Source organism: Moschus berezovskii, chromosome 7 (genome assembly GCF_049115385.1).
Source record: "Moschus berezovskii isolate FMDL1 chromosome 7, NW_MosBer_1.0, whole genome shotgun sequence".
NCBI lineage: Eukaryota > Metazoa > Chordata > Mammalia > Artiodactyla > Moschidae > Moschus > Moschus berezovskii.
Window position 1 is genome coordinate 84,646,366 of NC_142466.1, and position 23,591 is coordinate 84,669,956.

At 40.9% G+C, this 23,591-nt stretch overlaps 2 protein-coding genes and 1 pseudogene across 12 annotated transcripts in view; 1 reads left to right on the forward strand and 2 right to left on the reverse strand.

The window, feature by feature from the left end:
* Window positions 1-855: 855 nt before the first annotated feature.
* Window positions 856-4,605, reverse strand: LOC129557168 (phosphoserine aminotransferase pseudogene; annotated as a pseudogene).
* Window positions 4,606-8,698: 4,093 nt separating this feature from the next.
* HNRNPK (heterogeneous nuclear ribonucleoprotein K) lies at window positions 8,699-20,775 on the reverse strand. Of its 8 annotated transcripts, none has more exons than XM_055427387.2 (17): window positions 20,642-20,775; window positions 18,704-18,782; window positions 18,522-18,606; window positions 18,015-18,112; window positions 17,327-17,383; window positions 15,855-15,898; window positions 14,911-14,983; window positions 14,307-14,378; window positions 13,697-13,810; window positions 13,230-13,358; window positions 12,336-12,643; window positions 12,162-12,216; window positions 11,774-11,857; window positions 11,477-11,492; window positions 11,318-11,385; window positions 10,756-10,925; window positions 8,699-10,050 (listed from the first exon to the last, which is right to left on the reverse strand). In XM_055427387.2, exons 3-17 carry the CDS (start codon window positions 18,577-18,579, stop codon window positions 10,017-10,019), a joined length of 1,380 nt encoding a protein of 459 aa, XP_055283362.1. In that variant the 5' UTR covers window positions 18,580-18,606; window positions 18,704-18,782; window positions 20,642-20,775; the 3' UTR covers window positions 8,699-10,016. The 8 variants fall into 8 exon arrangements, with proteins under 8 accessions (XP_055283362.1, XP_055283361.1, XP_055283357.1 ...); XM_055427386.2 differs by having other exon boundaries at window positions 8,699-9,990; window positions 11,318-11,400; XM_055427382.2 differs by having other exon boundaries at window positions 11,318-11,400.
* Window positions 20,776-20,873: 98 nt separating this feature from the next.
* Window positions 20,874-23,591, forward strand: part of RMI1 (RecQ mediated genome instability 1) — a 29,417-nt gene continuing 26,699 nt past the window's right edge. Inside the window, exon 1 of one of the 4 annotated variants that reach the window (XM_055427381.2) lies at window positions 20,874-21,018. The gene's annotated coding sequence lies outside the window, so the exon portion shown is untranslated. The other 3 variants (XM_055427377.2, XM_055427378.2, XM_055427379.2) reach the window with 3 other exon arrangements.

Sequence of the window (23,591 nt, forward strand, 5' to 3'; positions counted from 1 at the left end):
ATATAAACATGTAGGATGTCACTTTAATCTCTTGATGAGAATAACAGTACAGAGAACAATCTCCAGTTTGCCCTTTAGTCTGGAATTCCTGAACACTCGGCACGCCGTTGGTGTTGCCCTGAACTAACATCTTTGGAACCCAAAAGACCCCACTGCTGTCATTTTGTAAAGGATCAAGAATTACGGTCCTAGAGGACACCATCCACCCCCCACGCTGTGTGTTTGTTTGCCTCGAGATACAATTAACTGTAATTTGCATAATTAAGTCCACAATCAAGTCTGAATACTGAGATCTAGCTAGAAAAAGTAGCAGCAAAGGCAACCTAAGCTAGTCTGTTAGAAAAGCAAGAGGAAGATTTCTAAAACACTTCAGTTCAAGTGGGGGATCCCTGGTGACTCAGTGATAAAGAATCTGCCTGCAATGCTGGAGATGTGGGATTGATCCCTGGGTTGGCAAGATCCCCTGAAGGAGGAAATGGCAACCCAACCCACTCCAGTATTCTTGGCCTGGGAAATCCCTCAGAGGAGACTGGTGGGCTATGGTCCATGCGGTTGCAAAGAGCTGGACACGATTGAAGCAACTGATGACATGCATGCAAGTCCCACCAGCTGTGGATGTTTTGCTGTTGTTCCTTGAAGAAGAAGAATCTATATCTTCCAGACCCAGAGACAGAACATTTGTCTTCTCCATTGTCAGGTGGATTCTTTACCACTGAGCCACATGGGAAACCATAATAAACATGTCCATTCAAGAAAAATGCCATGTTTGTTAAGGTGTTTTGGAGCAATTCCCAAGTTACTTTAAACTTTGTACGTTATTCAAGGACAGAGTGCATATTGGTTAGGATGTGTTCATCACTGATCTATCTCCAAAGAATTTTTCATGGCGGCTACCAACTTCTGAATATCTTCTATCCTGCCACCATTATTCAGAGAAGCCATGATACCTCCCACAGACCCATGCCCTTTCAAGGAGATTATATTGAGTTCAAGAGCTTTATCAAGAAATCTTTTATTCTAAAGCAGCATCTCCCTTGGCATTGCCAATGCAGAGTGAAATATTCGTCTTGCTTCTATTCTGGATTTCACTAACTATACATAGAATCCTTAAGAATTATCAATAATATGATAAATCATTTGAGATTTGATGGAACTAAGCTTCATGGCTGCTTCACCACTGTTATTCTTTTTTTTTGGAGGGGGTGACTTCCTTGACCAGAGATCAAACCTGCACCCCTGTCGTGGAAACATGGTGTCTTAACCCCTGGGTCACCAGGGAAGTCCTTTGCCACTGTTATTCTTTTGCTTTTGCCACTGTTATTCTTGATCTACTCCAAGACCAAGGTGATCCTGTAGAAGCGAAGTAGGGAGATGTGTTGAATAAAGTGTTGTTTCCAGTCTGCACTTTGTATTCCACAATGGAAGGGCACTCTCTGAGGGCAAACCCTAGCAGAGTATCTTGAAATATCACCACTGTGACCCCTACAGAGCCAGCATTCTTCTGGACACCATCAAAAATCACCCCACACTTTTAAACATCAAACTGGTTTATATGGGAAATTTGAGGACATGTCAAAAAGCAGTCACTGCTCCTGTGACATCAGGAACAAAGTAAAATTCTGCTCTGGGCCTGGTCTCATTTGTGCAGTAATACATGCAGGAGGTGACCTGATTGAGGTTCCAGGGGCTTGGATTCAGAATTTTCCTGTAACTTCTAAGTTTAGAATGGATGACATTCACAGTTCCCCAACTTCAAGCTTTCTGGGGCCTTAGATGATCAAGCTCTTGTCATCAAATGGCTGGCACACCTTCCCACTTTCAGGTCAATCAGGTTCAAGGGGACAGCATGGAACTGGCTCAACCAACCCTCCTCTTTGTACAAAAATCATTGTCTGGAATGGCTAACAATTTCTGCACAAGATTCTATATATTGTTAATAATCTTAGCTAAAGCTGATAGTCTGTAGCTCATTTCAAGAACATGAATGCCAGCTCCTTTGTGGCCTAATAATTCTTTCTATATCTCTAACAACACAGAGCTCAGTAGCTTGGTGGCCTGAGCTGAAATTGACCACCTACCTCCAGGTGTCTTCAGGTAGCAGCATGGGTGGAGTTGGCCAGAGAGGATCTATCAGTGGGCAGTGAGCATCTCTCTTCTATTTCCTTTTGGTCAGAGATTTCCTTGCTGGGCGTGTGAGAGTTGGACTATGAAGAAAGCTGAGCGCCGAAAAATTGATGCTTTTGAACTGTGGTGTTGGAGAAGACTCTTGAGAGTCCCTTGGACTGCATGGAGATCCAACCAGTCAATCTTAAAGGAAATTAGTCCTGAATATTCATTGGAAGGACTGATGCTGAAGCTGAAACTCCAATACTTCGGCCACCTGATGCGAAGACCCAACTCATTTGAAAAGACCCTGATGCTGGGAAAGATTGAAGGCAGGAGAAGGGGACGACAGAGGATGAGATGGTTAGATGGCATCCCCGATGCGATGGACATGAGCTTTTGTAGGCTTCAGGAGTTGGTGATGGACAGGGAAGCCTGGCATGCTGCAGTTCATGGGGCTGCAAAGAGTCGGACATGACTGAGCGACTGAACTGAACTTTCCTGATGGGAGTTAACTCCACTAGCATTTCAGATTGCATCATCCAGCACTTCGGTGACTGTTAGGGAAAGCAGATCCACTGCCTGTGAGGTGTGGTATTTTATCAAAGTCTGAAAGTGAAAGAGAAAGCCAGAAACTTGGGACACATTGCTAGTTGCTCTGTATGTTCAGTGGCAGTCTTGAGATAGGGCCTGGGACTCTCCTAGAAAATGACTGATTTATGCCCAAAATGGCATCGCTGTGAAGGTCCAAGTGACACTGGTTGCAGCAGTGGCAGCTGAGGTGGAGCAGGAAGCTCTCACCCATACTTTGTGGCTCTCCTCCCTGAAATTAGCAATGCTGCCCGTACAAGAAAAGCCCCTTAATGCAACAACACGGATGGACTTGGAGAAATTACACTTCGTGGAATAAGCAGACAAAGAAAGACAAATACTGTGTGATATCACTAACACGTGGAATCTAAAAAACACAACAAACTATTGAATATAATAAAACAGAAGTAGACTCATAGAGCACAAATTAGTAGTTAGGAGTGGGAAGAGGGAAAGAGGGAAGAGACAAGACTGGGATTAAGAGGTACAAACTACTATGTGTAAAATAAATAGGCTACTGGGATATATACTATACACACAGGGAATATAGCAAATATTTTATAATAACTATAGAGTATAACTAAAAATTGTAACTTACTATGTTGTATACCTGCAACTTATATAATATTGTACATCACCTATGTCTCAATAAAAATTAATTTAAAAGTCTCTTCATTTGATGGGCTGCATATAATAGCAAGTGATCAGCTGATTAATTTAAGGAAAATTAATTTTTAAAAAAGTCACGAATGGGACTTCCCTGGTGATCAAGTGGCTAAGACTCTGCACTCCCAAGGCAGGGGGCCTGGGTTCAATACCTGGTCAGGGAACTAGATTCCCCAACTAAGAGTTCACATGACTCAACTAAAGATCCTATGTGCAGCAGCTGAGATCTGGTGCAGCCAAATAAACAAATAAAAATAAATATAAAAAAAAAATGAGAAAGTTGTGAAAAATCTCTCGGGATGGAAGGGAAGGCTGGGGAATGAGATATGTAAACAGAAATCAGGCAGTTCTAGAATATTGAGAGCAGAAACCACCCAAGGTTCTACTTATGCTGCTGAAAAACTATGATAATTTTACCTTGTTTCCATTATTTTGTTTAAAGTACAAATTCCCAGGACAAAGTGCATTGTTGGGCAAGCCTGAGTCAAATGCCTACACTTTTGGGTTATAAGGTATCTCAAATGACTAAGATTTCTGTCTCATGAAGTCTATATACAACTGGGAGAGAAAAAGTCTAAAAAGAAACCTGGGTTCTATTAGAAAAGAAAAAACTGATGCTGTATTATTTAACAAAATTCACCCTTATGGCTGTTCAGCATCAAAAACAATTTTACTCCCATATATATACCTTCAAAAATACTCCTGCCTAATAGAATGCAGCTGTTTCTCATTAAATTAAAAAAAATTCTCACTCCTTCTTCAGGAGATAATTCAATGCCTCATGACTTACTTCATCAAAATCTTTGTCAAGGATGTCTAAGTGAAATACATTTTTGCTCTAGCTCAAGATCAGCTGTCTTAGATCAAGTCCCTAGAAGCAGAACCCAACCCAGGGATTCTTGCGCCAGGGATTTGATGGGGAATTGCTCTCAGATAAAAGGAGGGCAACAGGATAAGGCAGGGAATCAGTCAAGCCATGATGTGGTCTCAGTCTGATTCCGCAGAGTATTGAAGTCCAAACTGTACACAGATTTGGTGCCAGTTTGAAACGCAGGTATGAACAAATGATTTAGATTTAAAAGGTCACATGATCTTACCAAATAAAGGCTCTAACCCAACTGGGGCCACCTCCACCTGGAACATACGTAGGTAAGGTAGTATTAGCTTGACCTCTTCTGCTTTTAAGAGATTTCTAGAGGTCCAAATTCCCTTATACCCTCTTCCTTGGTAAGTTTGAGTTCCCATTGACTTCAGAAGAAACACATGAACTTGCCAAGTAAAAGTAGGTTGATCTCTTCCAGTTTCAGTTCAGTTCAGTCGCTCAGTCGTGTCCGACTCTTTGCAACCCCATGAATCGCAGCACGCCAGGCCTCCCTGTCCATCACCAACTCCCGGAGTTCACTCAAACTCATGTCCATCGAGTTGGTGATGCCATCCAGCCATCTCATTCTCTGTGGTCCCCTTCTCCTCCCGCCCCCAATCCTTCCCAGCATCAGTCTTTTTCCAGTGAGTCAACTCGTCGCATCAGGTGGCCAAAGTATTGGAGTTTCAGCTTTAGCATCAGTCCTTCCAATGAACACCCAGGATTGATCTCCTTTAGAATGGACTGGTTTAAAATGATCTAATTCAAGGTAGATAATTATTCAGTTCAAGTTCTGACCTTTAAGGCTGTTTTCACTAAAAGCTCTTGACCTCCACTTTTCCAAGACTTTTTGAGGTCTGACTGCAGGTTTAGGTTTTCTGATAATGAAAGTGAAGGGCCTTGTCAGTAAACTCTGACCTCTGAGGCGCAGTCTAGTTCTTAATTTTGGCATCTATTCTCCCTATGGTTACCACTGAATAACCAAACCTGGTGTAACTGGTGGTCTGATTTCTCCAGCACTCAGCTCAGTGGTTTTCCTTGACCAACTTGATCTCATTTGGATTTCACTGGTATTGACAATCCTTTGAGATCCTGCTCTGTCTCCAACCAGTCCCTAGCTGAGCTGTCTACCATATAGCTCCTGCTATATAGTAACTGCCCCCTTTCATCGTGGTGGCCCTATGGAAAGCCCCTAACTGGTGTTCCTCTTATGCCACATAGGAAACAAAGGGAATTCTGAGGAGAGAACAAAAGAGAAATCTCAGGTTCTCTCTGCCAAACGTGATATGCCTTCATTCTGCTGTGCTTTACTAGTTTATGTGGTCATGGGAACACTTAGCAGGGTTCCAGATAGAAGTCAATCTTGTGTTTGGCTTCTTACTTAACCTATCTGAAATTTCTGCTCTCACTTGCCCTGCCCCAGGCTGAAGCCTAGGGAGGGCCTGCCCCAGGCTGAAGCCTAGGGAGGGCCTGCCCCAGGCTGAAGCCTAGGGAGGGCCTGCCCCAGGCTGAAGCCTAGGGAGGGCCTGCCCCAGGCTGAAGCCTAGAGAGGTCTTGGAGGGACCTAGCTGGCACTTTCTACTCTGTTTCTGCCAAATCTGCCTCATTACTATCAAGATCAGTTATCCTCCTTTGGTCTGAGAAGCACATATTATATGTTTTCCCTCCCTACTATATATATCCTTTCTTCTTACTAAGTAAACAAGGTGGCCCTTCCTTTCCAATGAAGCCTATCTTTAATGGTAGCAAGATTTCAGGGTAAAAAGGAGCAAAGGGAATAAGATATCCCAAAGGGGAAAATGGGGAATTCCCTGGCAGCCCAGTGGTTAGGACTCTTGAGCTTCCAATGCTTAAGCATGCAGGTTTAGTCTTGTCAGGAAACTAAGAGCCTGCCTGAATGCCTAGAAGGAAAAAAAAAAGGGGGGGGGGGAGGTGGAGGGGGAAACATTGAAGGTTTTGAAAAGCCTGAGGTTTTGGTGACCAAACCTTTATTCCTAATTACAGGTTCTTGGGTTAAAGGCATTAGTTTGGGGAAGCAGGGAGAAATAGCCAGGAGAGCTAGAGAGAGGGACGTTAGGAAATTCTTACTGGTTCTGGACAAAGTGAGGTTGAGATTAGAAAGCTTTGAGGTCATAGGGTAGCTAGTATATCATTTTACCGCCAACTGTTGCTAGTGCATGTTGTTCAGTTAGCAAACAAGGAAGCCCAACCCCACAAAATGTCTGCATTTTATGTTTTCCAGTGTGTACTTGCACATTCAGCCACCTTCAGATTAGCTCCCCATTCTAAATATAGACAAACATATACATGCCTGGGCTTTTATTTTCCAGGTATCCATTTCTCACAACTCAAACGACTGGAAGTACTGAGGTCTGGCTAGGGTAAATGATGTTAATCTGTGTATACATGCCCCATTTTTTTAATCTAAGAGGATCAGAGGGCATAATTTTATTCAGTACACTAATTCCCCTAGTTTGACGTTTTAAGCAACATGCTTGTTAATGTATATACATTCAAGTGCATGAACGAACGTTGGTTTCTGCTTCTTAAACACATGCAGTACTATGAAGCTTCTTGCTCCATTATGCTTACTGTTGTAATTATTGGTCTCTCCAAATATATTTGCTAACCACTGCCTCTTCAGGAGCTGCAATGTACACCTCAGGAAGTAAATAGTAAAAAGGTATGGATATTTATGGTTCACTTGAAATTATGCAGATTCCTGGCACCTCTCTATAGAACAGGTGGGTCAGTAGAGCTCTAGTGTGATCCAAAAATTTTTATGTTTAACAAACACTGTTGATTTTGATGGTGGTCCTAGAATAGTTTGAGAAACATTGCAATATTGCTTCCTAAGGGTTCAGAGGCTCCATAACAAGCTAGGCTGGGATTTTCTTGGCAGTCCAGTGGTTAACACCACTCTGCGCTTCCACTGCAGGGGATGTTGAGTTCAGATCCCTTGTTGGGAATTACGATCCTGCCTAGAGCATGGCATAGCCAAAAAAAAAAAAAAAGGTCGGGTCAGTTTCACTTCAAATTTGCCAACAATAGGCAAACCTTGATAAATATAGCATTTAAGGCTACTTCAACTTACACACAACACACATCAAGATTTAATCTTTTACGTGGAACAGTAATTCCCTTCAGAGTACCAACAATGTAAGGTGTTTTAAGATAATCATTGATAGGGTTAAGCGAAAAACTGTTGATTTTCCTAAAAGATTCTGTGTATTCCAGTGGTTAGACTTAAGAGTAACTGCTGATTCATTCAAAAAAATTTAAAGTACTGTGCATAGACTCATTATTCAAACTATTAATATTTGACTAGCAGGTAAAAATTTTAAATTCCTTTTCTCACTCCTGAAAAAACTTTGGTGCAATCTGGTTTACAACATTGTTGTTGGCATATTGATAATTTACAAAGTTAAGCTAAAACCACTTTTGAAACTACCTAAGTTTTAAAAGTTCAATGCATCTGCCTATACAACTGGTTTAATGTTCCATTTTATTCAGTGCCTCTTTCAAGCTTGAAAATTTTCTCAAACTGCCAGCTCACGTTCAAACACTATTTAGCGGTTAAGAACGGAAACGACAAAGGTCTCTCCCTCCGAAGTTGTATTCTGGATTTACCCTCAAGATATCCTTCAACCTATTTTTCAGTAGGTTATGTTCAAAGTCTGATCTTTCAAAGGCAAAAATAGGAACACTTTCACCTGTCTATGTACATGATTAATTTCTGAATGACAAGTGAAAACTTTGAAAGCTTGTACTCTCTTCAGGGGTACTTTCCAATAGGAATTGCAATTTGACTAATATATAATTTTTCTCCAGAAGGGCTCATATCAACATGAATAGGTTACACTACCCTTAGCAACCCAAGCTTACTCATGCTTAAAATACAGGTGGAAAGCTAACCAACACCCAGGTGGCAATTCAGACTAATTTCATCTTTGAGGAAACCTCATCACAGGTAGCATTAAGTAATGTTGTGACACCACTGTCACTTACCAAGAGAACACTCATTTCCCCTCCCCAACCTTGAACTGAAGGCTATCACTAAAATATTAAATACCTTCGTGTGTACTACTCACACATATTTCAGAAAATTCTGCTCACTTCAGCCTATCATATACGTTTTTTTGAAACTTAGAATTGCATCCACGAATTCTTTCCCACATAATTGCTGCATTGCTCAGTCTTTCTAGACAAGTTGGAGGTTATTAAAGATTTATGAGCCAAGAACCAGGGGGAAAAAAAATTCTCCCAACAAACCAGAGCTATTTTAAAGATAGAAACCTAATAATCTGCAAGCATATCACAGGTAGTATGAGAACAGGAAGACTTATAAAATTGGTATGACTCAGCTCTATGCTCAACTCCTTTTTAAAATTAAGAGCCCATCTACTGAAGTTTTCCCTTTACCATCCCCCATGAAATCTGATTTATAAATGCTAGAAAAACACTTCACACAAAAAATACATAATTTAAGATTATTGTATTTCCTTACAAGAGGAACGTTTTAACAAATTTTACAGGTGTCCATCAACCCTTGTTCAAAATTGGGCACACATCAAATCTAGCATTATGGGAGTTTTATTTGGAAGTGAACTTTTAACTACTAATACAAATGCCAAGAGATACTACACAAAACATCCACAGGAATTTTTTTCATCTTTTTTTTGAATTGTTCACAAACATTTCCTACATAATCCAACATACAACAGAGAAATGGTACATCTTTTTCTTTCAATTTGCATACAATGGAAAAACAAGAATATATATATATTTTACAAAGTTTAACTAATAGACACTACCAAGCTGACAGTTTAAGTCTATATGTGAGAAATTATCTAATAAAAAATAATCAGAATTTATTTAGCATCAGTCACTTCCATAACCAAGTATTATTCTGATTGATAAAACTTGTCATTAAGCTTCTGGTATAAACTTATACCACTATTCCATCGGTTGTGTTGCTCCCCACCTTGGTTCTTCAGAATTACGAACAGAAAATCGTTGCAAAGTAGGGGCAAGCATTTGCAAAAACAAACAAAAATCCCCAGCTTATTATAAGCATGAATGTGCGGTGGAATTTCCTCCCAAGCAATGGACTTCAAATCATTAAGAATCACCAGAACTGAGTATTGTCAAAGTATTTTGCCTAAGTCCAAGAAGAGATGCCATTTATTTATATCCAACAGAAGACTGAAAATTAGTGTTCCGTTTGGGGGTAGGTTGGAGGGAACTCAGCCATTTGAAAAATGACCATCTTAAAAAAAATGACCACCAAAAATAGGTTCACTAAATTTATTTTAAAAATCATAAAACGTTTCTTACAAAAGAGCATTACATTCTGCACACTGCTCTGAATAGATGCCAGGGACATATGGACTACTGTTACTTTTCCTCCCTGTCCCACCACCCCAAATGTTACAGTGACCACAAAGCAAAGTGTTCACAATAATTACATGGGGGGACTTCTTTAAACCACCAACAATGAACAAAAATTAAAATTCACTCACTCTGCTGCTGTTTCAAAATTTCAATGTTAGTTTTTGCACACCCTCCCCCACCCCCCACCCTGTTTGTAAGGAACTAAAACATTACATCTGGTGAACAGCAAAGATTTCACTACACCTCAAATGCAGAACACCTATGAAGCAGAGGAATGTTGGCTTTTTAAACAGAAGCAGATAAAAAAAAAAAGATGCAGGACTCCTTCAGTTCTTCACTAGTCTTAGAAAAACTTTCCAGAATACTGCTTCACACTATAAAAAAGAAAAAATATCTTGCATTAGAATCCTTCAACATCTGCATACTGCTTCACACTATAAAAGAAAAGAAAAAAAAGTACGAATTAGAATTTTTGTTCGTAACATCTTAATCAATCTTAATCAACATTAAGACAATTTCAATGCTAAATTAAAATGATAAACATGTCCATTACACAATTAGAGGTAAGAACTAAAACATTAGTAATTACAAAATAGAGCAATGTAAAATTCAAGAAAAAAGATTAATAGTAAATCAGACATTAGTAGAGCAGAATTGTTAATATATGGTAGAAAAGACAAAGAAATGCCAGTTAAGGTGTGAAATGCTGCATTTTACAGCACCAATCATTTGTCCTGTAGAGGCATGGCCTGTGCCATATGGCAGACTGTGATTTGTTGTCGATTCAGTTATCTAAAAACAACAAAATCACTAGTCTTCCACACAGAACTAGACCAACATCCACTGAATCTTCTACATTTTCTACAGGCTCTGTGTAATTTTTAACAAGTGGTTTTGGCAGCAGTTTTCACCAGAAAAATGAGAAGTTTGCTTGGTTAAGGCTTCTTCCAGTAAGATTAGTCTTCGTGTTTTAGCAAGAAGGCAGAAGAAAATTAAAGCAAAGCTATTAGAATGTTTAGAAGTTAGGTCCCCAAAAGGTTGAGACACCATGGCTTCTAAAAGAAAAATCAGCTGAGAAAAAGAAGCTTCTTAAGGTTTTAGTATGTATAGGCTAATAACATAAAGCTAAACAAACTGACCTGTTCTGCAGCAAATACTGTGCATTCTGTATCTGGTCCTGTGTTCCTGTTATGGTAATGATCCGATCTTCGGATCCTTCTAAAGGCTCATCAATTTTGATCGAAGCTCCTGACTCATGACGGATTTGTTTAATCCGCTGACCACCTTTGCCAATAATAGATCCAGCCAACTGCAAAGATTTTTAAAAGCAAGTGTTTATGATATACTTAAAAAGTTTATCCTGTATGTTCAGTGACCATCAAGAGCATTCTTGTACAAAAACTTATTGACTACACTGTGTTAATTTAATGCCTTCCAAACAGTCAAACTTTGAATTACAATCTATTTACACCACCCATTGACATTCCTTTAATAAATGAACCAGGGGCTCAAACCCCTGATAATTGCTTTTAATAGTACTGAACAGTTTTTGACAAGGCTTAAACTGGAGATCACTTCACTGAAGTCCTTGAAACACAATTTTAATCCTAAAAGGGAACACTTTCATTAAAACCTTCGTTAAGTCAGAAAATTCATAAAAATGACTCCGTAAATGTCTTTTATAGTATTAAAAATACTTACATCTTTGGGAATAGTTACTTGTGTAGTAATAATAGGTCCACCAAGATCACCATATGAGCCACGACCCCCTGCATAGGAATAATCTGATTTAAATAATGAGTATTAAGTTCACATACAAAGCATGAAATAATGTTTGATTTCAGAAAGAAGAAAACTTACCATATCCAGAGCCACCCTAAAAACAGAACAGACAAAAACAGAAAATTACTTTGCCTTCCAAACTTCAGGTAATTAAACACATTCCGAAAAAACCCCCAGTTGTTATTAGTAACCAAAGCCCTCCCATTTCTTCCCTAGTAAGCCAATTTCAGAAAACAATCTTCAGGGGAAGAAACCATTCAGGTACACAGCGTTCCAAGAAACAAAAATGTAATATGGGGGAAAATAAAATACTTAATTGGTGAGTAAACAAGCATTTTAAGATTATTACTAACATAAACACCCGTGATACTCAACCTGTGGTTCATAAGCCATTTGCCACTCTGATGGGCTCCATGTATCTATTGCAGAGTCCCATGTTTCATCAGCACTGAAACCAACCTGTGTTGAGAGAGAAAACTATTAACATGAACCTGCACAGTATTTGTCAGAGCCACCATTTTTATACATCAATTTCTATTTCACATCTCTATGTAAGTTTTCAGTAACCATGTATTGTGGGGGCAACTAAAGATGGATCAAGTCCTAATATCCCAGCAAACAAACAGAAACAATGATTTAAGTGACTAACAGAGTCTATTTTTAAGACAAGTTCTTCAGTTAACACATTCAATAAAATGTTAGCTATCTGACTTTCACACCTTTAGCTCTCATAAATACATTAATGAAGTATCAAAGTTCTTACCATGCCATCATAACGGTCTCCAGGTCTTCCTCTTCTGTCATAGGCCATCAGATCTCTGCAAGCATAGTAATTGTTGTTAATCTCAGCTGGTCACGTAACTGAATGAAAAGCTACCCCCTTCTATCTGTGAAGTGCTGCTTCTTGCATGGCAATGTGTGGATGAAAGACACTTACCCTCCTCTAGGCGGTGGTGGTGGTGGAAGAGGAAGATTCCGAGCTCTGCTACCGCCCCGGCCACCTCGCCCAGGAGGGGGAGGAGGAGGTCCTCGACGAGGGCTCATATCATCATAATCTCTTCTGGAGGGAGGCATGGGACGCCCACCCCGACCAGGTGGCATTCTGTCAAAACCACCTCTTCCCCGCATGGGAAATCCCACAGGACGTCCACGGCGGTCATCAAACATCATTGTAAAACCACCGTAATCATAGGTTTCATCATAAAAATTGGGATCATAAGGCTGAGCACGTCCTTTGATGGGAGACTGAAACAAAAACACAGCAACTTTATAGACTAAGGAAAAAAACCTTAGTTCACACTGACAATTCTTTTAACAGAAAACTTCAACTACTTTGTATTTTTGTTGGGAGGTACTTGTGGTAAGGACAGGGACAGGGATATATCCAAACATGATAAATAGAATTTTTTTAAAAACAATGCATTTCTGGTGAGTTTGAAATAAAAAAAAAATTGGGAGTTTTACTGTTCATGAGGCAACAGTTTAATTTTACCCTTAGAGTTAACAGACCACAAATTCCTTTCAATTTCAAAGTGGGGATTATAAAGAAGTTACTACCCAGAGGGAATCACTATCTAGTACTATAGAGGAACCATAAAAACTGCATTTGAATGATCAAAAGTTATTAAAAAAACACAAAAAACACCCCTCATCAACAATCTAAAGACTACCACACAGATTCTCCCCAAGTATTTCTAAGTTAAATTGATGGGAAAGCAGAGTGATAGAAAATTGTTAGGGAAAAGTAATCCGTCTTTGCCTTCTGAAATTACTTTTGAGTAAGACATCTGTTTTTTGAAATTAAATGTAAATAAAAGTGTTCTGAAGGTACCTCTGATATAAGATCAAGGATGATCTTTATGCACTCTACAACCCTATCAGGTTTTCCTCCGATAAGAACGACTCTGTCAGTAGATTGAGGACAACATTCCTGGAAAAGCTTGATCGTTGTCTGAGTGTTCTGCAATAGGTTTACAAAATAAGCAGCATTAATTATCAGAAAAAAAAAGAAATGCACTGAAGAAAAAAAAGTTCCAGGCTTAGACAGATTTAATTTATATTTGAGTAAAATTCCCCCCCAATGTAAAAACCTTGTTAGTAAGGGTTGGGCTTTGCAATACACTTTTGGTAAATTAAACTTGTCTAGAATGGCCAAGCCATTCTGCTATATTTTAATTAGCAAACTACATAATCTTAGGGGGAGGAAACTCAAAAGAGGGAATGAGAAAAGCCTATCAAATCCTTATAAACAACTATTTTCCAGTAATTCAGCAGGAGAAAACAGAACACTGGCTTTACCTCTCGAAGTTCTTTGATTTTAGCACCTTTGACTCCAATAATTCCTCCTGCCAGACTCTGATGAATCAACAGTCTCAACTCGCAGTCAAAGTCGCTTCCTTTATAGTGTTGGTACTGTGGAGGGAGTTACAGAATTTCAGTTCCAAATCAAAGATTCCCCAATACACACTTATCTGCTATAAGCATACCAATATACTGTTGCAGTGAGCAACCTGAATTTATATTTCAATAACTTTACCAGTTATGTGCTATTATCCTCAATAGCCAGGCCCAAAAAGGACATTCTGCACCACCTTAAAAAACTATTTTATTTTCAGGTCCTGCAACACCATACCCACACTGCAGCCATTTAGCATGTCGCTGTTACCACAAAATTATTATTAACATTCAAATAACACCATAATAAAAATGACTGCAAAGCACTTTGCAAATGTAGTTAATTCCCACTGCAGCATGGAGCAGGGTCAACAGTGAGTTGTAAGACCATTCATTTATCATCTTTTTAAGCCTTTTTCTATAGAGACGGGAAAAGTACACTATGTTGAAAATAAAATCGATCCTATGGGCCAGGCTCCATACTTCAGTGGGGTTCAATGGCACTATGACATACATTTAAGCATTCCACAGCATCAGATTCGAGCGGGAGCTGGCTGGTTGCAGTGGGTGATGGCAACTGCAGGCCCTGAAAGTAGAAAAATAAGAGTAATAGGTTAAGTGTCTAGTGTGATCAGGCTATTGTCGCATATATTGGTAAAGCTACTACAACATATTTCATGACTATCATTAAATAACAAGAAATTGCTCATCTACACTAACAATCAACATACAATGCTTTTCTCTGTACACCTAAGCAAACAAGGTTACACAGAATTTAAAAATACTCAAACGAGATCAAACATAGTCCTTTCCCAACAGTCTCACAGCCAGTAGTCTAACTCAAAACCTCTTCTAAAAATAAAGCCCGTAATATACATGCTAAACTCCACGAACGTGCACAACCACAGGTAGTTCCTTCCTATCAACTCCAGAATGGCTAGACTACATTTTTAAACAAGTAATGTGGGATGTGAAAGAACTCTGTGCTTTAAGCAGCAGAGTGTTAACACATTGCTGCTAAAGAACTATTAGATCCAGTGTGTCTCTGCCTCCCCCATTTTGTCCCATTAAATATTAAGCACCCCCCATTGCGAAATACATTTAAAAAATGAGCCTACCTCTTCCAAGGTAGGGATGATTTTCTTCAGAATTTCTCCAATCGTTTCAATATCAGCACTGATACTCAATATGCTGTCAAACACCACAAATACCAGATAGTACAAAAAAAAGGTGGAAAAGATAAATGAGTTTTGTGGTCATCATCAGTAGTCAAACTTTTACAGAGATGAACATACAATTATTTAATAGCCCCCATTTAAAGTAGCCTATTTATACATTTTTCACATGCATTTTGTTTTATGCCCAATACAAACATGGTAACAATATTAGGAGACTTGCAGAGAGACAGAGAGAATGGGCTCTTGGAAGGGCTCAGATTAAGTGGGCAGTAAATTGACCAGAACTGAAGCAGAGTTGAATATTTATGTTCCCCGCCACCACTAATTAAGGATACCCTCGCTGTTACATTGGAAAAACTGGCACACCTTCTCTCAGGCAAAGTAGGGGAATATGCAAGTGGTAAACACTGTATTTGGAGTAAGGTTATGGATACCAGTTAGAAATTAGATCACTAATGGGCTCTGCAAGAAAACAAATACAAATGCGAGACAAAAACAAAGACAACACAAATGAGAAGTGAAGGAAAGTGAACCAGAGTTAGCTTTTCATCAGAAAAAATTATGAACAGGCAATGTTGGGAAGCAAGGTGGGCCACAAAGACAGAGCGAGAGACTGTTTCGGTAACAATTTGATTTACAATGCAGCAAATATGCAACACTTGAAGCTGTGCTCCTTCCATTGAAATAAAATTAGTGGATCGTTTGGGTGGGCAACTCACGGTAAAAGTTCAGTGACAAAAAGACTTAATGGGGAAAATAAGACAGAAACTTGAAAAACAATACACCGTCTAAAGGGGATACTATTTAATTATATAAAAGGCAGGTAATAAAATACATTTCTCTCTTTCTAATCAGGCAGTGAGGCATAAACTGTTGGGACATACCGCTCGGGGCCACTGCTGTCTGGGACTGAAACACTGGCATTGTACTGCATTGGTCATTGGCGTTCGTGGATGTTGGCATTGGGCATGGGCATTCAATCAGAAGTTGTCAAGTATGGTACCCGTTTGGCAACGAGCACATTTTTGGGCATAGCCAACCAGGGTTTTCACATGGGCGTTCAGGGGCGGATGGGCCAACGTCATGGTGGGCAACGCAGGGGTAAGTCGATCCAGTACATGGGCAACGGAGATATATGGCCAAAAAAACAAGGAGAGGGAAAAGGGGGAAAAGCAATAAATTTTAATTTAATACAAACTATACTCATACTCTCAATTAATGAAACAAGCTTAAGTTGTTCTGAAGACTAACACAATAATGGACTTCTCTATATCTGACTGTGGCTTAACATTTAAGGACCTTTAATGATGGTACTTTTAAAAAACAAACGATGTTTCAGTAGCAGGCTGGCTCATGAGGGTAGACACAAAACCTGTCATGACTTGAATTCTTAAGGAAATGGGGAAATTATTAACCCAGATAATTATATAGAACATCTGGATTAAGAGGAAAGAGGTTTATAAAAGACAAAAATTCCCACACCACCAAAAATCCTAAACTTAAAAGACTAATTTGGTTCCTGGAGGTTTAAAATGCATTCCTAGATCCTAACAGGCAAGTTTGTAAAATTTAAAATTTTAAGTTCAGTTTACAGTAATCAAGAGGAACATACAAAGATCTGCGACCAAGAGAGAAATGAAATACTATCAAATAAGTTTTCAACACAAAGTTCTTATTTGCCTCAACTTCAGCAAGGAAACATCAAAAGAGTGTGTAACATGAGAAAAAAAATTAAGAAATTTGGTGTAGCCAAGTCCTATAAATACACTCACTTCTGGTGATACCAACATTTAATGTGTCTAATCACAAGAGTCAACCCACTATAAAATATGAAGACACAAATTATCAGCATTGACAGACGGTCTCCCAGTTACAAAATTATTAAGTGCCTACTCTATTCTTTACCCATATCTAAATCATGCAACCTCAATTTCTTTGTGCTCCATGTGCAAGCTGTTCAAGAACAGATGGGCAAGTCGGGGGGGAAAAAAGGGAATAAAAATTTGGAGTTTAATCAGCCACCTGCAATGGTTTTCAGTACTACTATACTTGATTCACACATGGGAAATGGTGCAATTAAGGGGTTTTATACTGTTATTTCTAATTAAGATGTTATCTTGAAGTGAATAATTTGGTGTAAAGTTATTAGAAAGTGAAGAGGTTTAATATAGACCCTCCCCAACTCAATCTGGGCTTTGTTAGGAATGGCAAATCTTTAGAATTATCTATGTATTCAATTATTATAAAAGGCTTGTATCTAGGCTATTAAATGATTTCTATGATGCAAATCTTTAAATTTCTAAAAACACATAAACTGAAGCTGCCTGTGTACTAGTTTAAACTCTTTAATACTTACGTCTGTACGGAGGGCCTTAATATTCTTGCCTCCTTTTCCAATCACTGCCCCAGCATTCTGGAGAAGATAAAAAAAACTTAGTGTGTTTTCTTAACTGTTTAGTCAAAAACACCACACAAGTCTAGCCTATCTAACCTCTTGTTTGGTTATAGCGATGGAAATCTATTTGGTGATATTAAAACCACTAGGTTTAAAACCAAGAGTCTATGTTACATGCTCTGGGGACTAAATACCTAGACAGAGCTTTGAAATACTCAATGCCAGAAATATACTGAGTATAAACCTTAAGCACTGGCACCAATTTTACAATTCCCCTCTGCAAGTCAATTGATTTAAATTCTAGCAGATACTCACATTTTAAGCTATATTATCAGTCAGGTAAGTTGCCAATCAGGATGTTATCTAATGAACCCACAATGTAATAAAATATACTATCTTTAAGGCATTAATGCTATAAGGACCATCCACACCCATCTCCTCATTAGGCTTGCAGCAGTTCACTATGTTAAGGGCTTTCATTTTAATCATTAGCAAAATAATTACCATGGCCTAAAAGTCTAAGTCTGTTTAGAAAGAGCCACACAAATATTTTACATTCTGCAGCCTTCTGAAGGCTTCCCAGAAGGCTCAATCAAACGTTTTAATTTCTACTCTGAGTAAGAACCAGTTTCAAGAATAAAATCTATACCTTGCTCTGAAGCAGAATGCGCAATTCAACCATCTCATCAGTGTTTCTAGATCTTTTAAAAGCTTGTTCCTCTTCCATATCTTCAGCAGGGCGTTTGCCTAAAAATTAACAGTTTAGGTTTCAGAGAGCACCAGCATCTTCAAGAAAGGGTACCTTTAATTACATTTTAGTTTTAACCTAGAGATTAACATTTAACTCCATTCCCTTTGAAGGGATTAGTTGTTGAAGCTTGTTAAAAAAAAGGCACTCAATCTTCAACTTTTAAATCAAAATACTCCCTTAAATTTCTAAACACGAGATTTATTGTGACAGCACATCAAAGGATTAGAAATTTCTAAATGCAAGAAAAAAACTTAAGTTTTGTATTTACTAGCTTTCTTTTAATCGGTTTCCTCACCTACACAAATGACAGCTACTTCTAGTTCAAAAAAGTAACTAATAAGGATCTCAGGGAAAGTAATGATGAAATTAACAAAACAAAAAGAAATTGTTAAAATGTTTTCTCACCAAATTCGCCATTGGTTTCGGTGTTGGGAAAGGTTTCCTCTGGCTGTTCAGTTTCCATTTTCTTGTATTTAAGGGACACACCAATCTGTTAAAAAATAAAGAGGCTAGTACACTTGGTTTCTTGGAAAGTAGGCTGTGCAGCGTGCAAAGACACGGGAAAGAAATGACTTTCCAGAACGTACCAGTTATTAAATATATCCTTCCAGGGCAGAACTGAAGTGTTCTGGGCGGGACCAACTGACACCCTAGTGCTGTAGTAGCCTATGAAAACCAACACAAATCAGTTTTTCTTTTTTGGTTATTACCGAATACTAATGACTACAGAATTGAACACAACAAAAGAGCCATTTCTAAAACTTGTTTTAGGATCTTAAATCTCCAAAGGACCGCCCTAAACACAATCCAAAAGACCTATCTGATTTTTCTGTAAAAGCAAAAACACCGTAATTTTGGATCAGGTTCCACCACAATGTTTTATATAAATACATAGAAACCAGACGCATAAGGCATTTAAGCCCCCGAGTAATAAGTTTCGAGTAATGTTTCCGAAAGTATACATTTATAAAGAGACACAAATTATTTTTACATTGAACTTCTGGGTTTCCTTCCACCGGTGACTTGAAATATATAGTTAAATTCAAGTCATACCCAACCGTCTGCCCAATCTACTCGAGCGATAAACAGTCAAACCTGAAACAGGAGTACACCCAAACTGCCTGTACTACTCGACTAACAGAACCCTTGAACACCAATAACATCTCTAGCGGGATATTTCAAATTACGTTAAAAGCTGTATAACCTGACAATTTCTTTCAGCACCACCAGACTGGCGATATGACTGTGAACTGCCTTTTAGCTCCCCTCTCCTGACGACATGCGGCTCCCGTTATAACAGAAATAGCTCAACAGCTCACAGTCATGGCAGTATTTACGCCTTCCACTCTTCCCAGTAACTGAAACGCCAATCTGGCCCAACACTCAAATACAGAGGTGCTATGGAAGATTTAGATAAAGTGGTTTGACTACAAACAGCAGGCTGTTTATAATGATAAACCCAATATCCTCCAAGTGCTTTAGTCGCCAGACCCCAAAAATCGCTAAGTGTATGCGCGACCAGCCAAGCGCAAACATGCCCTCCTTCCCTCAACGCCCAAAACCGGGATCGGCAACCGCCAAGCAACAGGAGTTGAGAACGCTCCCGAGGCGAGAGCACCAGCGCCGCACCTCTCCTCAGCCCGATCCGACAGGAAATGGCGGCCCGCGTAATGGCGACTACGTGCTACTAGGCGGAGCCGAGCGCGGACCCCCTCCCCCACCCACCACGCGGTCCCGAGACCTCGTCCCCCGCACCCTCCCCCCACCGCGGGAGACAAAGCAACGAAGGCAGCCCCGACCCTTCCAGCTCGCCCGTTCCAGACCCAGGCCCGGAGTCCTAAGTGCGGCGGGCCCCACACAGAGAGAGCGGCGGCGTTCTCTACCGCCCTCCGGCTCCCTCTCCTTCCCACACAAGGCCTAGTTCCCAACACAACAAAACTCGTCTCACGGGCACAAGGCTCGCGACTCTCCGAAGCCTCTAGTACCACAACGCGGACTGCAGATATACGCTCAGGGAAATGGCGGAGGTGGGGGGGAGGGGAAACCCGGCAACGTTCCCTCCCAGATCCCGCCAACCACCACCAAGCCCCCAAACGCCTTCCCTCAAGTGGACAAAGTACTCTCCGGCCCTCATCCCCACGCGCCGTTCTCCCAGCCCCATTCCTCACCCGGCAAGGGTACCGTCCCTATGCCGCCGCGCCTCCTCAGCCGGTCACAGCTAGACAGAGAACAAGCGTAGGCCCCCACTGCCCTCCCCCGCCTCCACGCACTCTCCTACCCCGCCGCCGGGCCCGATTGGCTGTACCGGCTACAGCGGTGGCGCGAGAGCGAAGCGATTGGCCCTAGGCCGCGTCAATCAAGGAGTCGGTAGGCGACAACCCCGCCCCCCGCCGGCGCCTCCCTTCATGCTGTAAGGCCGCTAAGGGCCCGAGAAAAATCAGACTTCGAAAAAGTCAACGCAGCCTTTAGGGAGGCCAAACCCCTGCCCAAACCCGCAATGCCCAAGCCCCAATAACTCTAATTACCTATAGGCCGCAAATAGGCGGGAAGTAGGCAAGACGTCGAGGTCGGTGCAGCAGAGAAACAGAGGATAATGGCGTCTGCAGAGCTTTCGCCTGAAGCGCCCTCCTCCTTTCTCGTTCGCGCACTCACTGGCTGGTGGGGGGAGGGAGCCTCTCGCGAGAACTAAAGGCTGTCCCGTTCTCGCGCACAGCGAGGGGCGGGTGTAGGGGGCGCCTCTGGGCCTGAAGGCGTCTTCAGGGGTGGGAGGAGGGGCGTGAGCGCGCGGCAAATCGGGCGGGAAGCAGCGAAAAAGGATTAGGGCGCGCGCTGTGGCGGTTCCTAGTCTCACGGTTGCGTGCCCGGGAACTGCTGTTGCGCGAGGGGAAGGCGGGACGCCCAGGTCGGTGTAGGGCCAGACGAATGCCCCCGTTTCCACAGCCCACATTCGCGTCTTCTTCCCTCCCCGGTACTCCCCTCCCGCCCAGGCTGCAGGGCGAGCTGCGCGTTGGTAAGTGCAGCCAGCCTGCCGGCCCGGCCCACGCCGCGCTAACCCGCTGTCTGTAACGGGCCGCAGCGCTCTTCAGGCGTGGCCCGGGCAGGGGGCGCAGCCGGCAGGTTGCGGTCCGCGGTCGGCTGGCGGCTCGGGCGGGATTCCGAGAAACGCCGGCAGTCCCGCCGGGCTCTGGCGGTCGAGCCTTAGAGTCTTGCACTATTCGCCCCCTTTGCTTCCGGCCGGGAGCCTGCGCTCCCAGGGTCTTTACCGGGCTCTGCGTTCTGATGAAACTTTTTTTTCCTTTCTTTTCTTTATTAATGGGGCCTGTGATCCGAGTATTTTATAGTGTCTTTGCTGTAGTTCCATGTGAAAAATTTCTGAAAGTACTGCTTTCATCTCCTACGATGAATGCAAATCGCAAAATGAATTGGAGACATCCGCTTTCCGTTCACTCACCTTCTTAAATCACCCACGGTATGTCGGCAGTGACTTAGACTAAACCCCTCGCCCTCATATAGATATGTTATCGTTCAGGTTGAACTTACTTTGTGTTCGGCTATTTCTAAGGCCTCTTTGTCAGGCTTTGATGATTTTTTTGTCGTTGTTGTTAAGGCCCTTAGGTCCAGAATCGGTGACAAACCTCGGAAATTGCCAGTAGCAGTACCCAGTCTTGGAGAAGGAAATGGCAACCCACTCCAGTGTTCTTGCCTGGAGAATCCCAGGGACAGGGGAGCCTGGTGGGCTTCCGTCTATGGGGTCACACAGTCGGACACGACTGAAGTGACTTAGCAGCAGCAGTAGCAGTACCCAGTCTTCGCATCCCGACTCAACCCTCCAGCTCTCACCCACAACCCCAAACTTGTGTTGAAAAGTGAAAAATGTTATAAGTTACACATGAAGCTAAATTTACCGTTAGAATACACATGTTTTTGGCTAATGATGAATTTGTGCTGATTCATTCCATTGTAATTTGATTTCTCTCTTGAATACTTTGCAAATTAGATGTAACCAGCATCTTTAGAAAGTGTCTGTGATTTTGACCATCTATTTTACTTGCTTAACTAGGAAGAAAACTCTTTTTAGGGGGAACTGGAGAAGGAAATGGCAACCCACTCCAATGTTCTTGCCTGGAGAATCCCAGGGAAGGGGGAGCCTGGTGGGCTTCTGTCTATGGGATCACACAGAGTCGGACACGACTGAAGAGGATTTCATGAAGCACCAAATATTTACTGGCGGGAAGGGTAGTTAAGTACTGTTGGAGAATAGTGTCGGGGATTGTGGGGTTTATAAAAGGCTCTTTGAGTTGTAGTTTTTTAATGGCCCCCATCATGAAGAATATTATAGTCTTGTTGGGAAGTAAAACTTAATGTGCGTTTGGTTTTATGATACATAGTTCAAATTTTTATTTAATGTTCAAGAAAAGTTGATTGAGTGTATGAAGGGGCTGGGGGTATTCGGGTTATAGAGATTTAAAATGCGTGTCAGGATTTGCAACATGTAATAGAGTCTGTCTTTCAAAACCAGGGACACTGCACTAACACAAATAGGAACATATAGGATAATGTACTAAGGGTGCTTTCTTTCAAACTAGTATTTCTGTTGAAACCATCATTTTCTGCCTTGATAAACAGTGATGACTGGTGAGCAGGAACGCAAAGTAAGCAGCTCTAAGAACTTCCCGGTTTCACTGTCTTCTGACTGGACTCTCAAAGCTGAAAGCTCTTATTCACATTTTCTAGATTTTTTTTTTCTTTTTCTAATTGTTTTCTTCCTTTACCTTTTAAAATTTGCTGTTTAGGTTTACTTGTTAAGTAACAAGAAAGACTATATTTTTCACCGTGTTTTCAAACAAACTATTTTATACCTGCTTCATTCAGAGACTTGCCAGTTTGAGGAAGGTCTGTCTTTTCGCCAACCTTTCTTTCATCCGTTGTTATTTTCAGCCAAGCTGTTAATATCTGTGTTTATTCAAGGACTTACCAACTTGATTGACATATTGTGGCTCTTGGGTAATTAATTGTATGATTATTTGGACTCCTGATGAATTTAAGGCTGGTATTACTTAAGCTGTGGAATTTACATTAGATAAACGAATATAATTGAGATTGTACTCTAGTCAGCTGGATGATTATTTAAATTTTGTAACTATTATTTTTTGAGTTTGTGCCAGACTTTGTGCTGGCAGTTTAATGCTTATTACAGTTCTGTGTGTAAATTGTGGATAAGACAAAGAGAAGTTAAGGAACAAGGCTAAGGTCACAAAGCAGAGATGGGAATTTGACTCCTATACCTGTTTTTTGTCTTTCTGTTGCATTAGGTTATGGAGGATCCACAAGCAGCTCCACTAATTACTTCTTTCTGATTTCAGCCATTAAATGTAAATTTTTCTCCATAATTTTCAGAAAGTGTCTTCTCAAAATTCTTGTGTTACCTTAATGTTATCCCCAAGAGTTAAAAACAGACTTATGTGTATTTTTTAA

What these genes read in the sequence shown, in the direction of transcription:
- HNRNPK (XM_055427383.2), bottom strand. Translation starts at nt 18,579, where the DNA reads ATGGAAACTGAACAGCCAGAGGAAACCTTTCCCAACACCGAAACCAAT. An exon ending in TCATCCCTACCTTGGAAGAG is followed by an intron (nt 14,379 to 14,910) that starts GTAGGCTCATTT and finishes TTCTACTTTCAG; the next exon opens with GGCCTGCAGTTGCCATCACC. An exon ending in CCACCACCGCCTAGAGGAGG is followed by an intron (nt 12,217 to 12,335) that starts GTAAGTGTCTTT and finishes CTATGCTTGCAG; the next exon opens with AGATCTGATGGCCTATGACA.